At 52.6% G+C, this 14294-nt stretch overlaps 1 protein-coding gene across 2 annotated transcripts in view; it reads right to left on the reverse strand.

The window, feature by feature from the left end:
• Positions 1–14294, reverse strand: part of LIMD1 (LIM domain containing 1) — an 83088-nt gene that overhangs the window by 59153 nt on the left and 9641 nt on the right. Inside the window, exon 2 of one of the 2 annotated variants that reach the window (XM_057554656.1) lies at positions 9377–11052. In XM_057554656.1, the coding sequence (XP_057410639.1) occupies positions 9377–10763 (1387 nt within the window). In that variant the 5' untranslated portion in view covers positions 10764–11052. Of the gene's footprint in view, positions 1–9376; positions 11466–14294 lie in introns of those variants that run through there. The other variant, XM_057554655.1, reaches the window with a different exon arrangement.

Here is a 14294-nt window from a genome sequence, read left to right on the forward strand (position 1 = left end):
TGGGGATCATAAAATAGGGTTGTTGGAAGGATTAAACAAGTTAATGCGTGTGAGATGATTAGCAAAGTGCCTGACACAGAGCAACTTGCTCAATAAATTTTTGCAAAACTATCTCAGAGCTGTAACCCCAGCTAAACATCCCTTCCTCTTCCCCCTCCACACCTTAACTGAGGCCCCTCCATTCCTTCAACAGACAACCACCCAGCCCCACGATCTGGGGCCCTGACAGTGCCAGGCCCCAAGGCCACTGTCCCATTTCAAGCCTGAGACCCAGAAACGCTGAGGGTACTGCAAGAGCCCTCGGAGATGTCCTGGGATATGCCAGCAAAAACAAGCTCAGTGAGCCCCATGGCCAGTGCTCTGAGCTGTCCCCCACACTAGGGACCCCAAGTTTAATTAGAATGAGAGTCTCAAAAGGCCTCTAAAGGGACTTCCCTGGTGCTGCAGTGGTTAAGAATCCACCTGCCAATGCAGGGGACACGGGTTCGATCCCTGATCCAGGAAGATCCCACATGCCGCGGAGCAACTAAGCCCATGAGAGCCACAACTACTGAGGCCTCGTGCCACAACTACTGAAGCCCATGCGCCTAGAGCCCGTGCTCCACAACAAAAGAAGCCACCGCAATGAGAAGCCCACACACCGCAATGAGGAGTAGCCCCCGCTTGCTGCAACTAGAGAAAGCCCGCGCGCAGCAACGAAGACGCAATGCAGCCAAAAATAAATAAATAAAATAAATAAATTTATTTTTTAAAAAAAGGCCTCTAGGGTGGGTGACCCCCGTAATATCAGTGGCTCCCCATGTGTGGCTGTTTCCTACAGGAAATCTTCAGTCCTTCCTAATCTCACTTTCATCAGACACACCGCAGAGCAAACTGGCTTCTAGCTCAGTAAACGCTTCTACATCTGGCCAAAGAGCCAAGAACCACAGCACATCATGCAGCCTGCATCACCGCGGGCTCCGGACACTACTTGGGACTGGAAACTTTCTGCAGAAAATCTTAACACTGATTATTCTAAGGGTGGCAGGCATGTCAGTGATTCATGGTTCTTGTTTTAACTGTATGTATTTTCCAGAATACCTACAGTAAAAATGACTACCGCTTACAAGTGAAAATGTAACTGTAACTAAACAAACATAAAAGTTCTTTTTTAATTCTGTAGAGGCCTGGAAGGGAGATGAGATGCTAGGCCATTCAGCCCTCTGCCTTTCCGGGCTCTCGCCACTGTGGACAATACTGCTGCCCGGTCCCCTGTTACTCGATCAGCTAAAATCAGGCATCCGATTGTACCCACAGCCAGAGCACTTTGGGTTAGGAAGAGCCCTCAGAGGTGGCCCTGGCTCAGCACAGAGGAAGAGCAAGCAGCCCCACATCACACCTGGGGCTGTTGGTAGGCTCGGGCCCAGAACACCTGGTTGCCTCACTCCCAAACACATGATGCATTTCTTACACAGTTCCTTCTCCTGAGCGGGAGCCATAAATCCAGAGATGTAAAGAAACATAACTTTTTAAAAAAAACCTCTGGCAAGAACAGTCATGTCAAAAGGTCAATTCGATGTTCTGCATTATGAATGGAAAGAGCAGGAAAATTAGATGGAAAAAACAAGACATTTTTTTCCTGGTCACAGATGAACAGAGCAGAAACATTCCGAGGAGGGAGAACCTCAGAAAGACAGCCTGATGGGATGAGGCAGCTGCCGTGGGAAACGGCTGTCAGGACTGGCCAGGGCTACAGCTGGAGACCCGCCGCCCCGAGGGGGATGGCAGGGGGCAGCACTGTGCTGGCCAGAGGACGTGGGCTGGGGAACAGCAAGGGCAAGGGCCCTGTGGTGGGAAAGAACTCCATAAGCTCAGGGACGAGCAATGAGGCCAGTGCGACAGAAGCCGGTGATCACGGCGGGGTTGGGGGGACACCCCGAGTGCAGGCCTGAGGCCGAGGTGACAGAAGAGGGGCTGTCACTCCAAGTGCAAGGGCTGAGTCTGACCCTCCAGTGTCCTTCCAAGCCCAGTGCTAAGAGCACAGCAGGGAGTGGACACGCGCACCTCGCCGACACGTGGACCCAGTGAACAGATGAATCACTCTGAATGAACTGTAGGGGTTGCTGATCGTCCCCCTACCCCGAAATCTCAGAAGAGAAATCCTGTGGGGAGAGCGGGCAGTAGGGACAGGGCTAAAGCATATGATGAAAAGTCCATCCCTTCAGAGAACACAGAGGACCAAAACAGTGTAGGAGCCCTGACCACTGACCACACGGGAGCAGCCACTGGTACAGAGTGAGCTGGATGGCCCCGCTGACAGCACCCACTCCTTGCTGTCCCAGCCTCAGCTGCACTGTGATCAGCCACGCGCTCTCCATCCACCCAAAAACCTGCCATGAAAGGTTTTTTAATTATCTCAAGGTTTCAGAAGTTACTTCAAACCACACAATTGCTCAGAAACTCATGTTTGGAGACTTCCCTGGTGGTCCAGTGGTTAAGACTCCGTGCTCCCAATGCAGGGGGCCAGAGTTCGATCCCTGGTCAGGAAACTAGATTCCCGCAGGTATGCCGCCACTGAAGATCCAGCGTGCACAACTAAAACAAGAAAGATCCCGTGTGCCACAACTAAGACCCAACACAGCCAAATAAATAAATAAATATATTTTTAAAAAACCCTCATGTTATTTAAATAACTAAAAAAAGAAAGATCCCGTGTGCCACAACTAAGACCCAACACAGCCAAATAAATAAATAAATATATTTTTAAAAAACCCTCATGTTTGCAGTCAGAAGTCACAACTATCCCCGGCGGGTAGTGGTGACTGTAAGGGGGCACACGGCAGGGGGCTTCTTGGGTGCTGGTCGTGCTCTGTGCTTTGATCTGAGTGCTGCGTGTCTTCACTTTGTGAGCATCTACAATATATGTATACCATACACCAATAAAAATTTAAAATATATACCTTCCTGGTTTTGAGGGGAAGATTACCTGGCCTACAAAAAAACATGCACATAAGCTACCCAATTTCTAAACAGCTGGGAATCCCCATGTCTCAGGGTGCACCCCGGCTGGGCTAGACAGGCAGAATTGGATTCCTTTATTTTTTTTATAAATTTATTTATTTTATTTATTTATTTTTGGCCGCATTGGGTCTTCGTTGCTGCACGCGGGCTTTCTCTAGTTGCCGTGAGCGGGGGCTACACTTCGTTGTGGTGCGCGGGCTTCTCATTGCGGTGTCTTCTCTTATTGCGGAGCACGGGCTCTAGGCGCGCGGGCTTCAGTAGTTGTGGCACACGGGCTCGGTAGTTGTGGCTCGCTGGCTCTAGAGCGCAGGCTCAGTAGTTGTGGCGCATGGGCTTAGCTGCTCCGCGGCATGTGGGATCTTCCCGGACCAGGGCTCGAACCCGTGTCCCCTGCGTTGGCAGGCAGATTCTCAACCACTGCGCCACCTGGGAAGCCCAGCATTGGATTCTTGAGTGTCACTTACAAAAGTTACCAAAGGATCAGAAATCTACTCCACGGCTAGAGAAGCCTCCGAATTATGGCACCATGTCTCCAGAAGGAAGGTGGGCAGAAGTCCCCACACTTGGTCATGCCAGCTACTCAGACAGGGCCAGATGGTTAATGACCTTCTGCCCCCTTCTGCTACTTCAGCACTTGGTTTGGGTTTACTGCAACGCCTGGTATCTGGGGGGTAAGCAGGGCCTCTGGGGTGCACACTGGCCCCCGTCCTGAATTCTGGAGGGGCCCCTCTTCTACAGGATTGGCCCATGTTGTTTCCTTTTATATGACAAATGCTCTGAAAATCACCCTCAATTTTTCATTCAAGGCTGGACTTAAGCCCCATATTTCAAGCATCTGTTGCTAAGCAAGTCAGATAAGACGTGCTTAAAAGGTCATTAAGACAACACGCAGCTCGATGTTGAAGAGACTGTCCAGTGGGAGGGAGCAGATAGGACATTTATGGGTTCCTTGTCTGGACTGCTTTTTTCACCTCCTGCGTTGCTAGTAAAATGAAATCAAGTGTGACAGGCTCTCTGGTCCCTGGCAGGGCAGGACCATCCCCAGAAGGAGTCACACTTGTTCTCAGGCTCTCAGGCTAAGGCAGGTCTGCCGTTGCAGTTTTCTGAGTTCAAATACTGCAGCAGGAATGTCCACCCAAGACAGGAAAACTAAAGACAGAGCCAGGTGCTTCTCTCTCCATGCAGGTGGAGAAGGGCCCGTCCGTCCACTTGCTGGGTGACAGAGACCCTGAAACGAGCTCCCTCTTGCCTCGCCACCCCGCTGGTGCCTCACAGAGTGTGGCTCTCGTGGGCGGCACTAGCAGTGCCTGGTCCCCCAGGCCCACACACAGCACGGAGGGAAGGAGCTGGGGGCTGCAGGTCCAGAGTCCTGACCACAGGGAAGAAGGCCTGGAAAGGGCAGGGAGGCCACTGATGCCCCCGCAGCAGCTGGGCGGAGAGTGAATCTGGAGGGGCAAACGGAGAACATCCAATTCAGCCCCGAAAGACCACCTAGTTCTCCCGTGCGAGCGGTCAGAGCCCCACCTGGCGTGGCAGCACCACCGCGGACACCTGTGTGGTCCTGAGCACGTCACGGCCTTAGTTTCTCAACTGTGCGCTACTTCTCAACTGTGCGCTGTTTCTCCACAGTTAGGGTCCCAATAGCACCCTTAGTCAGCCCCCTGCACGCTAGACTCTGTCTCAGAGTCAGCTTCCCGGGAAACCCAGCCTGTGGCAGGTGGTTTATTTGTGTCCTTTTTCCTTAGGAAGGGGGACGACCAGTGTGAGGAGAACAGATGGCTACCGTGGAAGAAAAGAGGGGCGAGAGTAAACAAACAGCACGAGGGCCTCTTCACTTCCTCTGCAGGGAACACAGTGGTGTGAAAACAACCACACGGGGGGGCACCTTCTGAGCGCAAGGCCCAGGGAGGTGGAAACCCAACAGTGTTCTCTAAGAAGCATCAAGAGTTTGCTCTTAACTCTTTCCTCAAGGACAGGAAGACACAAAGAGGCCACAGAGGAACATGGGAGAAGAAAGAGGGGGAAGAAATGCCTCCCTGGGACCAAACTGTCCCAAAGCCACAGAGACCTGGCCTTGGAAAGTGCCAGAAGAGTCCTTGGTGATAAGCTGATCAATAACTGGACACTGAGGTGTCTTCAAACCCAAGTGTCCTCCAAGGTGGCAGCAGGGATTCACAAGCTCTTCCCACAAGGTCAAATGCCCAGGAAGGGGTCCAGGTAAGCAACCCAAACATCAACTTTGCTTTACTTCTGGCTAGAATTACACTGACTCTGATGATGACTGTTAACATTACCCTGATTCCCTCTGGCAAGAGCCCTGTATCAGTAGATATTCTTCTATTTAGAAGTAAAATTTCATCCTTATGTAATAAATGCAGTGTGTTGGACAGACAAAATCTTTCAAGTAACACCAGATCTAGAGAAGGGAAAGACATCTGCCGATGTGAGCCCCTCAACCAGCCAAAAGCCTCGTACTGTGGATGAGCGGGGAGGCCTGGAAGGGACAGTTTGTTCAAGGTCCCACAGCAGGGCTGGGCCACACACTGACGGCCAGGTGCTCAGAGGAGAGACGCCCTCCTTGGCCACGTGGCCAGTCCCGTTAGAGTGGCTGGAAGCTCAGCTGCCAAAGCAGGTGGGGGCAGGCCCTCTCCTATATGATGGGCAGTGGGGTCCCTGGCATGACCTCTGCGGAGGGCAACTAGGCAACATTTAAAGGCCACAAAGCCCCCAGCCCTGCAACCTACCCCCCGCCCCGCCCCTGGGAGTCTGTCACAAAGCTAGGCTTTCACCTTGCAGTTGGCCCTTCTGAAGTCCACCATGAGGCTGCTTACGTGACCCGGGGCACATCCACAGAGGGTGACACTGAGCCAACTCAACGCGTGCTGATGCAGAACAGCTGCCAAGACGCACTGTTCAGAGGGAAAGGCAAAGAGCAGGTGGACAGCAGGCCCACAGAGAGATACACACACATATACACTCATCACACCAGGATGCTCGGCTAGAAACCGGGGTGAGAAAGAGACTAATTTTTCACTCTATGTGTTTTTGTGTCTTTTGAATATTCTACATGTGAATGTGATGCTTAGTCAAAAAATAACTTAAATATGATTCCCTCTATATGCAATATCCAGAATAGGTAAAGCCAGAGAGAGAGAATGTACATTGGTAGTTGCCAGGGGCTGGGAGAGTTGGAGGATTGGGGAGCAACTGATTTATGGGGGTGGGTTTCCTCTGGGGGTGATAAAAATGTTTTGCAACTAGATAGGGGTGGTGTTTGCACAACATGGCGAACGCGCTAAATGCCACTCATTACTTTTTAAATTAATTCCAAATTAATTAAAATGATTAATTTTATGTTATAGGAAGTTCACCTCATTTAAGGAAAAAACAACCATAAAAATAAATAGATAAATAAAGCAGGCTTTCACATCTGTGCTTGGGAGGCAGCTGGGCAATGCTGGTTAGAAGAATGGGCAGGGAGCCCCAACTGTGGGGCTCAGACCCCAGCTACACCCAGTCCCCCCTGTGAGACCTGGGATCAATAATCTAACCTCTCTGAGCTTCAGCTTCCAGGTTGGTGAAATGGGCTTCCTAAGATTACACGAGTAAATTAAACAGTGTCTAGCACATTGCCTGGCACAGCCCAGGTCCCGGGGCCTCTGCTCTTGCTGTCTGCCCTGCTGGGAACGCCCTTTCCCTGGGCAGACCCGGACTCAGGGTTCACCCCCTCGCCTCCTTCAAGCCTAGCTCCAATGCCACCTTCTCGATGGGATCTTCCCTGATCACCTGATTTAAAACCAGAAACCTCCCTGCCACTCCCTGCCCGGAGGCTCCATCCTCTCCTCTTCCTATTTCTCTCCCTCATACTTGCTTATTTATTTTGTTCATCTCCTGTCTCCCTCTATTGCACTGTCTGCTCTGGGGAAGCAGGGGTTTCTGTCTGTCCCATTCATTATGTACCCCATGGCCCAAAGTAGGCACTCAATAAACATGGGCTGAATGAATGGCTAGTGTTAGCCAGTATCTCTGCTCTGAGGCAGTGTATAAACTTGCCTCCCTGAAAAAGTAAAACTGCTGTTTTGTTGTTTAATGAGCTTGAATTAAAAATTCAAGATAAATACTGTATTTCATGTATATGTGGAATCTAAAAAAACAACACAAGTGAACAAACACAACAAAACATAAACAGAGTTATAGATACAAACAGGTGGTTGCCTGAGGGGAGAGGGGTAGGGAAGGAAAGAAATAGGTGAGGGAAAGAGGTACAAACTTCCAGTTGCAAAACAAATGAGTCATGGGTATGAAATGTACAGTGTGGGGAATATAGTCAGTAACTACATACTATCTTTGTAAGGTGACATATTGTAACTAGGCTTATCGTGGTGATCAGTTTGAAATGTATAGAAATACCGAATCACTGTGTTGTGTAATAGGAACTAACATAGTGTTGTAGGTCAATTATACTTCAAAAACAAACTCATAGAAAAAGAGATAAGATTTGTGGCTACCAGAGGTGGGAGGGGGGGTGGAGCCGGAGAGGGGGAATTGAACAAAGGCAGTCAAAGGTATAAACTTCCAGTTATAAGGTATATAAGTACTAGGGGTGTAATGTATAACATGATAAATACAATTAACTCTGCTGTGTGTTACAGATGAAAGTTAAGAGAGTAACTCCTGAGTTCTCATCACAAGGAAGAAGTATTTTTTCCTATTTCTTTAATTTGTACCTATATGAGACGATGGATGGTCACTAACCTTATTGTGATCATCACTTCATGATGCATGTAAATCAAATCATTATGCTGTACACCTTAAACTAATACAATGCTGTGTCAATTATATCTCAATAAAACTGGAAGAAAAAAATTCAACAACAGTTTGAACTAAAAAAACCCACAGTTTTTCCAGCCAAGTGTTATTCCCAAAGTGGGGGATTTGCAAAGGAGAAGAGATGGTTCACAGTAAGAGGGTGCTACGTGCTCTAAAACATAAGCCAGTCAACAGTCACCCCGACCTCTGACTGCCCAGGGTGGTGTGAGAGCTGTTCCCGCGAGGCTCTCATGAGAAGCGAGAACACAGTGCTAGCTTGAGTGCCTCGGACCCCAACCCTCCAAGCACCTTGGGACAGAATCACTCACTGACGCAGAATGAGGCAGACGGAAAGGAGCAAGCCGGTCACCCTTCATGTCCAGGGCCTTCCCGGACCCTGCCTGGCAGAGCTGCCACCCCAGCGGCACTCAGCTTCCCAGGGCTCACAGGCCTCATGTGGGGAAATCGTGACCTCAGTTGTGCAGAGTTCAAAAATGCAAAAATAAAATAAAATAAAACCAACCCTCAGACTCTTCTAAAAGTATAGGCTGTCTTTCTAGTTAGCTCTCCTATGAGACGGCTACATCATTACTCAACAGAAGCATATCACTGCTTTCCTGCTGCCTCCAAACCCTGTGAGGAGAAAAAAGCTGAAGCTAGCAGTCTCCAAGAGTTTGTGGCTTTAAAAGAGAAGAAAACAAAACTTGCAAGTTGGAGTGAAACCAGCAAAAAGCATCTTCCATCCTCTTGGGAGCCACGACGGGGGGTGTAACCTGGCTGCCAGCTGGAAGCCGGGGCGGGGTGGGTGGGGGGAGTGGGGGCGGCGGGTCCTGAGTTAGAAGGTACCTAATGCACAGGTCTCAAATTTCCCAGAACGTCAGGATCCCGGGCTGGCTTGTGAAAATGCCGATTGCTGGGTCCCACCCACCCCACAGTTTCTGATGCCGTAGGTCTGGGGTGCGGCCTAAGAATTTGCATTTCTAACTAGTTCCCAGGCTAAGGGTCCAAACTACACTTTGAGAACTACTGCTCTAGAACAAAGCCTTCCATGTCAGTGTTTCACCTCCCTCAACCGAACACAGAACCTGCAGGCAGACATGCGCACACACAGGGAGCCGCAGAGAGCCCCTGCCCGACCACTAGTCCTCAAACAGCCAGAGCCACCTGGCCCAGCCAACTACAGATGGAACACTCACAGGGTACCTGGACCTAAGAAGCCCATTCAAGTCCTGCCTGAGCCGGTCACTGAGAGAGGCTCTAAGTCACCCCCAAAACCTTTGAAATCCAAAATCACAGCATTTCCCTTTTGGGGGAGCAGTCATGAGTAATCCCGCCCTTCGCACATGGGTAACCCCCGGCTGCAAGATCCGCTTTCTGCCTAGGGATACTTTCAAGTTTCTTTTCAAGTTTCAGAAGAAGCAGCTGAAAGAGGAACACACACACACACAAAAAGGCAGGCCACTCAAGGAGAGCTACAGCATCCCTGGTGGGGGGCACTTCCCCCAAATGCCCAAATGCAGGGACCCCATCAACCCACCATGGGCAGTCACACCCGTCTCTCACTCACCAAAGTAATCGGCCTTCGGGTGAGCATCCATCTCACGCTCCAGACGCTGGGTGAGGGCCTCTAATTTCAATTCGGCAGCCGTGGGTCCAAGCTCAGGGCCCGGGATGAGGGTCTGGCAGGGCAGTCTCACCCTGGGGGAACCGGGGCTCTCTGGGAGCACAGGCCCCAGGCTGCCATCAGAGGACCAGCCAGAGGGACTTTCTTTACAAGATAACTCAGGCAGGGTGGACATCACTGGATGGACAAGGCTGAGCTTGGGACCAGCGCCAGCGTCTGTACAGCCAGGCTTGGGACCCGGCCCAGGGACTGCACCCAGCTGCATATTGTCCATGCTGGCTAGCGAGGATGAAGGGGCAGAGCTAGAGAGGTAAGATTTGGGGCCATCCTGGAACCAGGGTTGAGGGTCCACAGTGGGTTTGGGCATCATGCCTGAAACCTCACTCCCTACCCCCGAGTTTGTTCTTGGAAGAGGTCCCTGACTGGAGCGGTTCAGGGCCAGGGGCACTGAGAAAGAAGGGGTCCTGGGCTGAGCAGGTCTCGGTAGGGCCCCGTTCTCTGGGCCTGGGGAGGGGAGGCCAGGGCTCACTCGCTGGGAGGAGGCGGTGGTCCAAAGAGCTGCTGGCTTCTCACTGCTGTGGCCACCAACACCACCATCCTGGCTGCTCTGCAATGATCTGCTGGAGCTCGGGGAAAGCTGCAGCTGGTATAGGTGATGGTCCCTGGAGGGTGTGGACAGTGGTGGGCCACTCCCTGGCGTGCCAGACCACCCACTTCCTACACCCAGCCTGATGCTGGGGGACACTGCTGGTTCATCGCCCCAGCTGGGGCTTGCCAAAAAGAGGTTGTCATAATAGTCTCCGTGGGTGAGGCAGGAAGGATCCTCACAGGGGCCCGGCCGATGGAGAGCAGACATCTCAGAACTCGTCACGCTCTCCTTGGAGCCACAGTCCTGGCTGCCTTGCCTCGCGCCACGGACACACAGCTTGGCCCTCTGTTCCTGGGGTGGGGACAAGGGCTGCCCAGCCGCGATGGTTGTGGCTGTCCCAGGGGCCACTGTCGAGGCAGCGAGAGGAGGCTTTGCAGCGCCATCCCCCGTCACCTTGCTGCCCCCATCAGCTTCCCGGTAGGCCTGTGGGCCCAGGCGGCCCCCACCATTCACGGGACCTCGGCTCCCCCTGGGCAGGGTCTCCTCCTGCAGGAGCTGGTGCGGCTGGTGCAGGTGGATTTTGGCCATCTTGGTGGCAAACACCCTGCGTGTTTCCTCAAACTCCGGGTTGTTGCTTGCACCCTTGTCCACTCGGAAGAGTCCATCCTTGGAGGCCTCATACATGTTCAGGTCCTCAATGAATTTACTGGCCTCCAGGCCCAGGTCGTCATACTTATCCATGTTGCTGACAAGTGTCCGGGCCTAGCCTAGATGCTGGGTATTGAGTGTGTGGAGGCGGGCCGGTGGAGGTGCTGGCGAAGGGCAGAGACTCACGTCCAGCCCAGGACAGGCAAGGCCTTCCACCTGCCCAGCATGAGAGTCATGACCCCAGGCCTTAGAGTCCAGCCGACGGTGAGGCCTCAAAGTCACTTGGACCAAGTTTGCTTCCAATTCCCTTTCCTCTCAGAGGTGTCCACGTGGGGGCAGCTGGTGGCGCTTCGCTGTCGGAGCTGGCTGTGAGTTCTTTTCTCTGTTTCAAATCATAAAAGGAAAAAGAAATAAGGGGGGTGAAAAAATCACATCCTCCTTAAGCAACCAAACTCGGAAACCCACAAGGCAGCAGCCGCTGGACGGGGTTAAGTCGCTCAGAGCGAAGAGCGCAGAGGCCGCGGACCCGCCGGGCCGAAGCAAAGGCGCGGCGGCGGGAGACGCTGGAACGTCCCGGGCGCTCGGTCCTCCGCTGCTTTCCCTGGTGGCGCGGAGCTGCGATCCTGGCCGGCGCGGAGAGAGATCAGGGCCCGGGGCACACGGGCCGGCCGGGCCCCGGCAGGAAGTTCACGGCAGCCGGGCGGGCGGCCTATTGTCCGATGGCGGCGGTGGCTGGGCGCGCGCGGACCGGAGGGCGGCGGGACGCGGAAGTGAACGCGCCGGACGCCGTCCCTGCAGCTCGGTCGCCGGCCGGGCACGTCGCGGGCCTGCGAAGAGGCGGAGGCGGAGGAGGAGGCCGAGGGGCGGGGGCGCCGGCAAGGGGCGGGGTCGGCGCGCGCAGAGGCTGGCGCCCCCGGGCAGGCCTGCGCCCGACCGGTCTGGGGAACCTGGAGGTGTGTCCCGCGCGCCTCTTCCAGCGCTCGAGCCCGGGGATGGCGCCGAGTTCCCCGCCGCCGCTGCGGCCCCCTGAGAAGCCCGGCCCAGCTCCGGTCCTCGGGCAGGGCTAGGCGGGGGCCACTCCGTGGAGACGGCTGGCAGGCGGCCTGGACAGCTTGCGTGGAGACGAGACGTGCCGCTTGGAGTTTGCGGGAGTCTGGAGGGCGCGCGCTTCTCTCCCCACCGTGCCTCAGTTTCCCGGGTGGGAAGCCAACCCCTTGTGCCGCCTCTGCCCCAGCCGTACCCTCCACCCTACACAGGGATGCAGGATTGGCGACCCAGGGTGTCACCGTGGGCTGGCCCAAGTCCTCCTAGACAGGTAGGGAGACTGAGGCACCGAGGGGGAAGTGTCCAAGATGCCATCGTGACCAGCAAAGCGTGGATGCGAGCCCAAGTCCTCTGAAAGGGGGTTAAAAGTCATGTTGTTGCCCGGAGCGCGCTTATTTGAGGTCCTCTGTGCGGCAATAAAAACACGTGCCCTGGTGGCTCGTTATTCACGAGGGGACTCCTGACCCCCCGAATAGATCCACGCGACTCTGAGGGCGCCGGGCCTGACTCCTGGGCGCCCTCGCATGGCCCAGCACTCCCTGCACCACCTCCGAAGGGACCCTGGAGAGGTTTCATTTCCTGAACAGCAGCCAGCGTGATCCCAAGGCAAATACCAGACCAGTCACTTCCGTGCTAAAACCCTCAATGCTTACCCCGCATTTGGATTGAAATCGGCCCCCTACCACGGCCTTCCTGCCCTGGCGGGCCCTGCCTCCACCCCCTCCCCCTTCCGGATTTGGGGGTCTTCCTTCCCTGCCTGCTAGCTGCAGGAGCTTCCTGGTGTCTGCCGAGAGCTGGCCCTTGAACTTCTCCGTGGCTCATCCTTACCGTCACTGCCAAAATCACCTCCTCCTAGAGCCCTTCTTTTTCGGCACCCTCTTCATTTCCTGATCAGTTCTGATCACTATTTATATTTATCTGTTTACATGTGGGTTTTTTTGGTGGTTGGTTGGTTTTCCACCCCATTAGACCATATCTGTATGTCCAGTATATGTATGTTGTAGTACCTAATGGTTGCATAAGTGAATTAGTGAATCTGTTTGCCAGGGTTGTAACAAGGAACAAAAAATGTAATACACATGTCAGTTCTTTGTACTCTGTAAATCCAAAGTGTGGTTCCTGGGCCAGTAGACTGGAATCACCAGGGAGCCTGTTGAAAACGCAAAATCTCACAGCCCTGCCTCCCCCGCCCCCATCCTACTGAACCAGAATCTGCATTTTTAACAAGATTCCTAAATGGTTTGCACAGTAAAGTTTGAGAAGCACTACTGTAAAGAACTATACTAGAATGAGGTATTTATATTTTTAAAATATATTTTTCTATCTGCAAAAGTAATACATGTTTACAATAACAACTTTGAACAATTCAGAGATACATCAAGTTTTAAAAGTTGCCCGCAATCCCCTTGTTCAGAGGCAATCACTGTTAAACAGCCCTTAGGTATTCAGTAATACTTGTTATTTAATAACTGGATTTACTCATAACCTACCTGAGTGATTTGCTTGTGAAATTTCTAGAACACTGGTTTTCGAAGTATGGTCCCAGAACGAGCAGCAGTACCATCACCTGGAACTGGTCTATATCAGTGGTTCCCAAACTGCAACGCACATCACAATTCCTTAGAGAGCTTATTCAACGCTGGTTGCTGGGACCTACCCCCAGAGTCTCTGATTCAGCAGCTCTGGGGTGGAGCCTAAGAATCTGCATCTCTAACAAGTTCCCAGGTGATGCTGATGCTGCTGGGACCACACCTGAGAACCACTGGTCTAGAGTCCCAAGTCCTGAGCTTCCTAGAAGCACTGTGGCAATGACCCTTGGTGCCCAGAGCGGTGAGGACATCTATCAAAGTGGAAGGCTGTGGCCCGCTTTGCCTGACCCTCAGTATTGGGGAAGGAGCTAACGAAGCACTGGGAACACGCAGCCATCCCCCTGCAAAGTCTAGCAAGCCCAAAGCCAGCTTCCTGTGTGCTCAGTTATGATAGCTGGGACCCTGGTACTACAAGAGCCATAGACACCAGCCAGCACCTCTTTAGAATCAGTCTTCTCTTTTCGTCCTAGCTTGGCAGCTGCCGGGGCCCACCATCCTTGGTCCCCTTCTAAGCCCCCATACCCCCATTTTGGCTTGCCTGGAACGCTCAGAGTTGTGGACTTTACTCCCCACTCCCACTGCAATTCTAGAAGCAGCTGCACCAACTCCACCAACTAAACACATAGACCTAAACCCACAATCCACATATTTCCTGGCCAGACTATCTTGTCCCCTCTTAGCGAATACTTTATACCTTTACAAAACAGCTTATAAAGATGGCATCTCATGAGCATTGGACCACATAGTATACCACCTGAAAGGGTACTTAGAAATGCTAGACGTCGCCAGGAGACTGCTGGGTGTTTTACTGCTGCTGTTTAATGCTTAAGGGGCAGAGACATTTTCAAATTCTGGGCCCAGCATTTAGAATCCCAGCTGTGGTTATTTAATATAGGCCAGTTTTGCCTGTACCATATGCTCAGAAATGTCTGTTGGTTAATATCTCAAAAAATGTGTTAATACTTGCACACCAGCTGTTTAAAAAGCAAGA

This window comes from Balaenoptera acutorostrata, chromosome 10 (genome assembly GCF_949987535.1).
Source record: "Balaenoptera acutorostrata chromosome 10, mBalAcu1.1, whole genome shotgun sequence".
In the NCBI taxonomy this organism is placed as follows: domain Eukaryota; kingdom Metazoa; phylum Chordata; class Mammalia; order Artiodactyla; family Balaenopteridae; genus Balaenoptera; species Balaenoptera acutorostrata.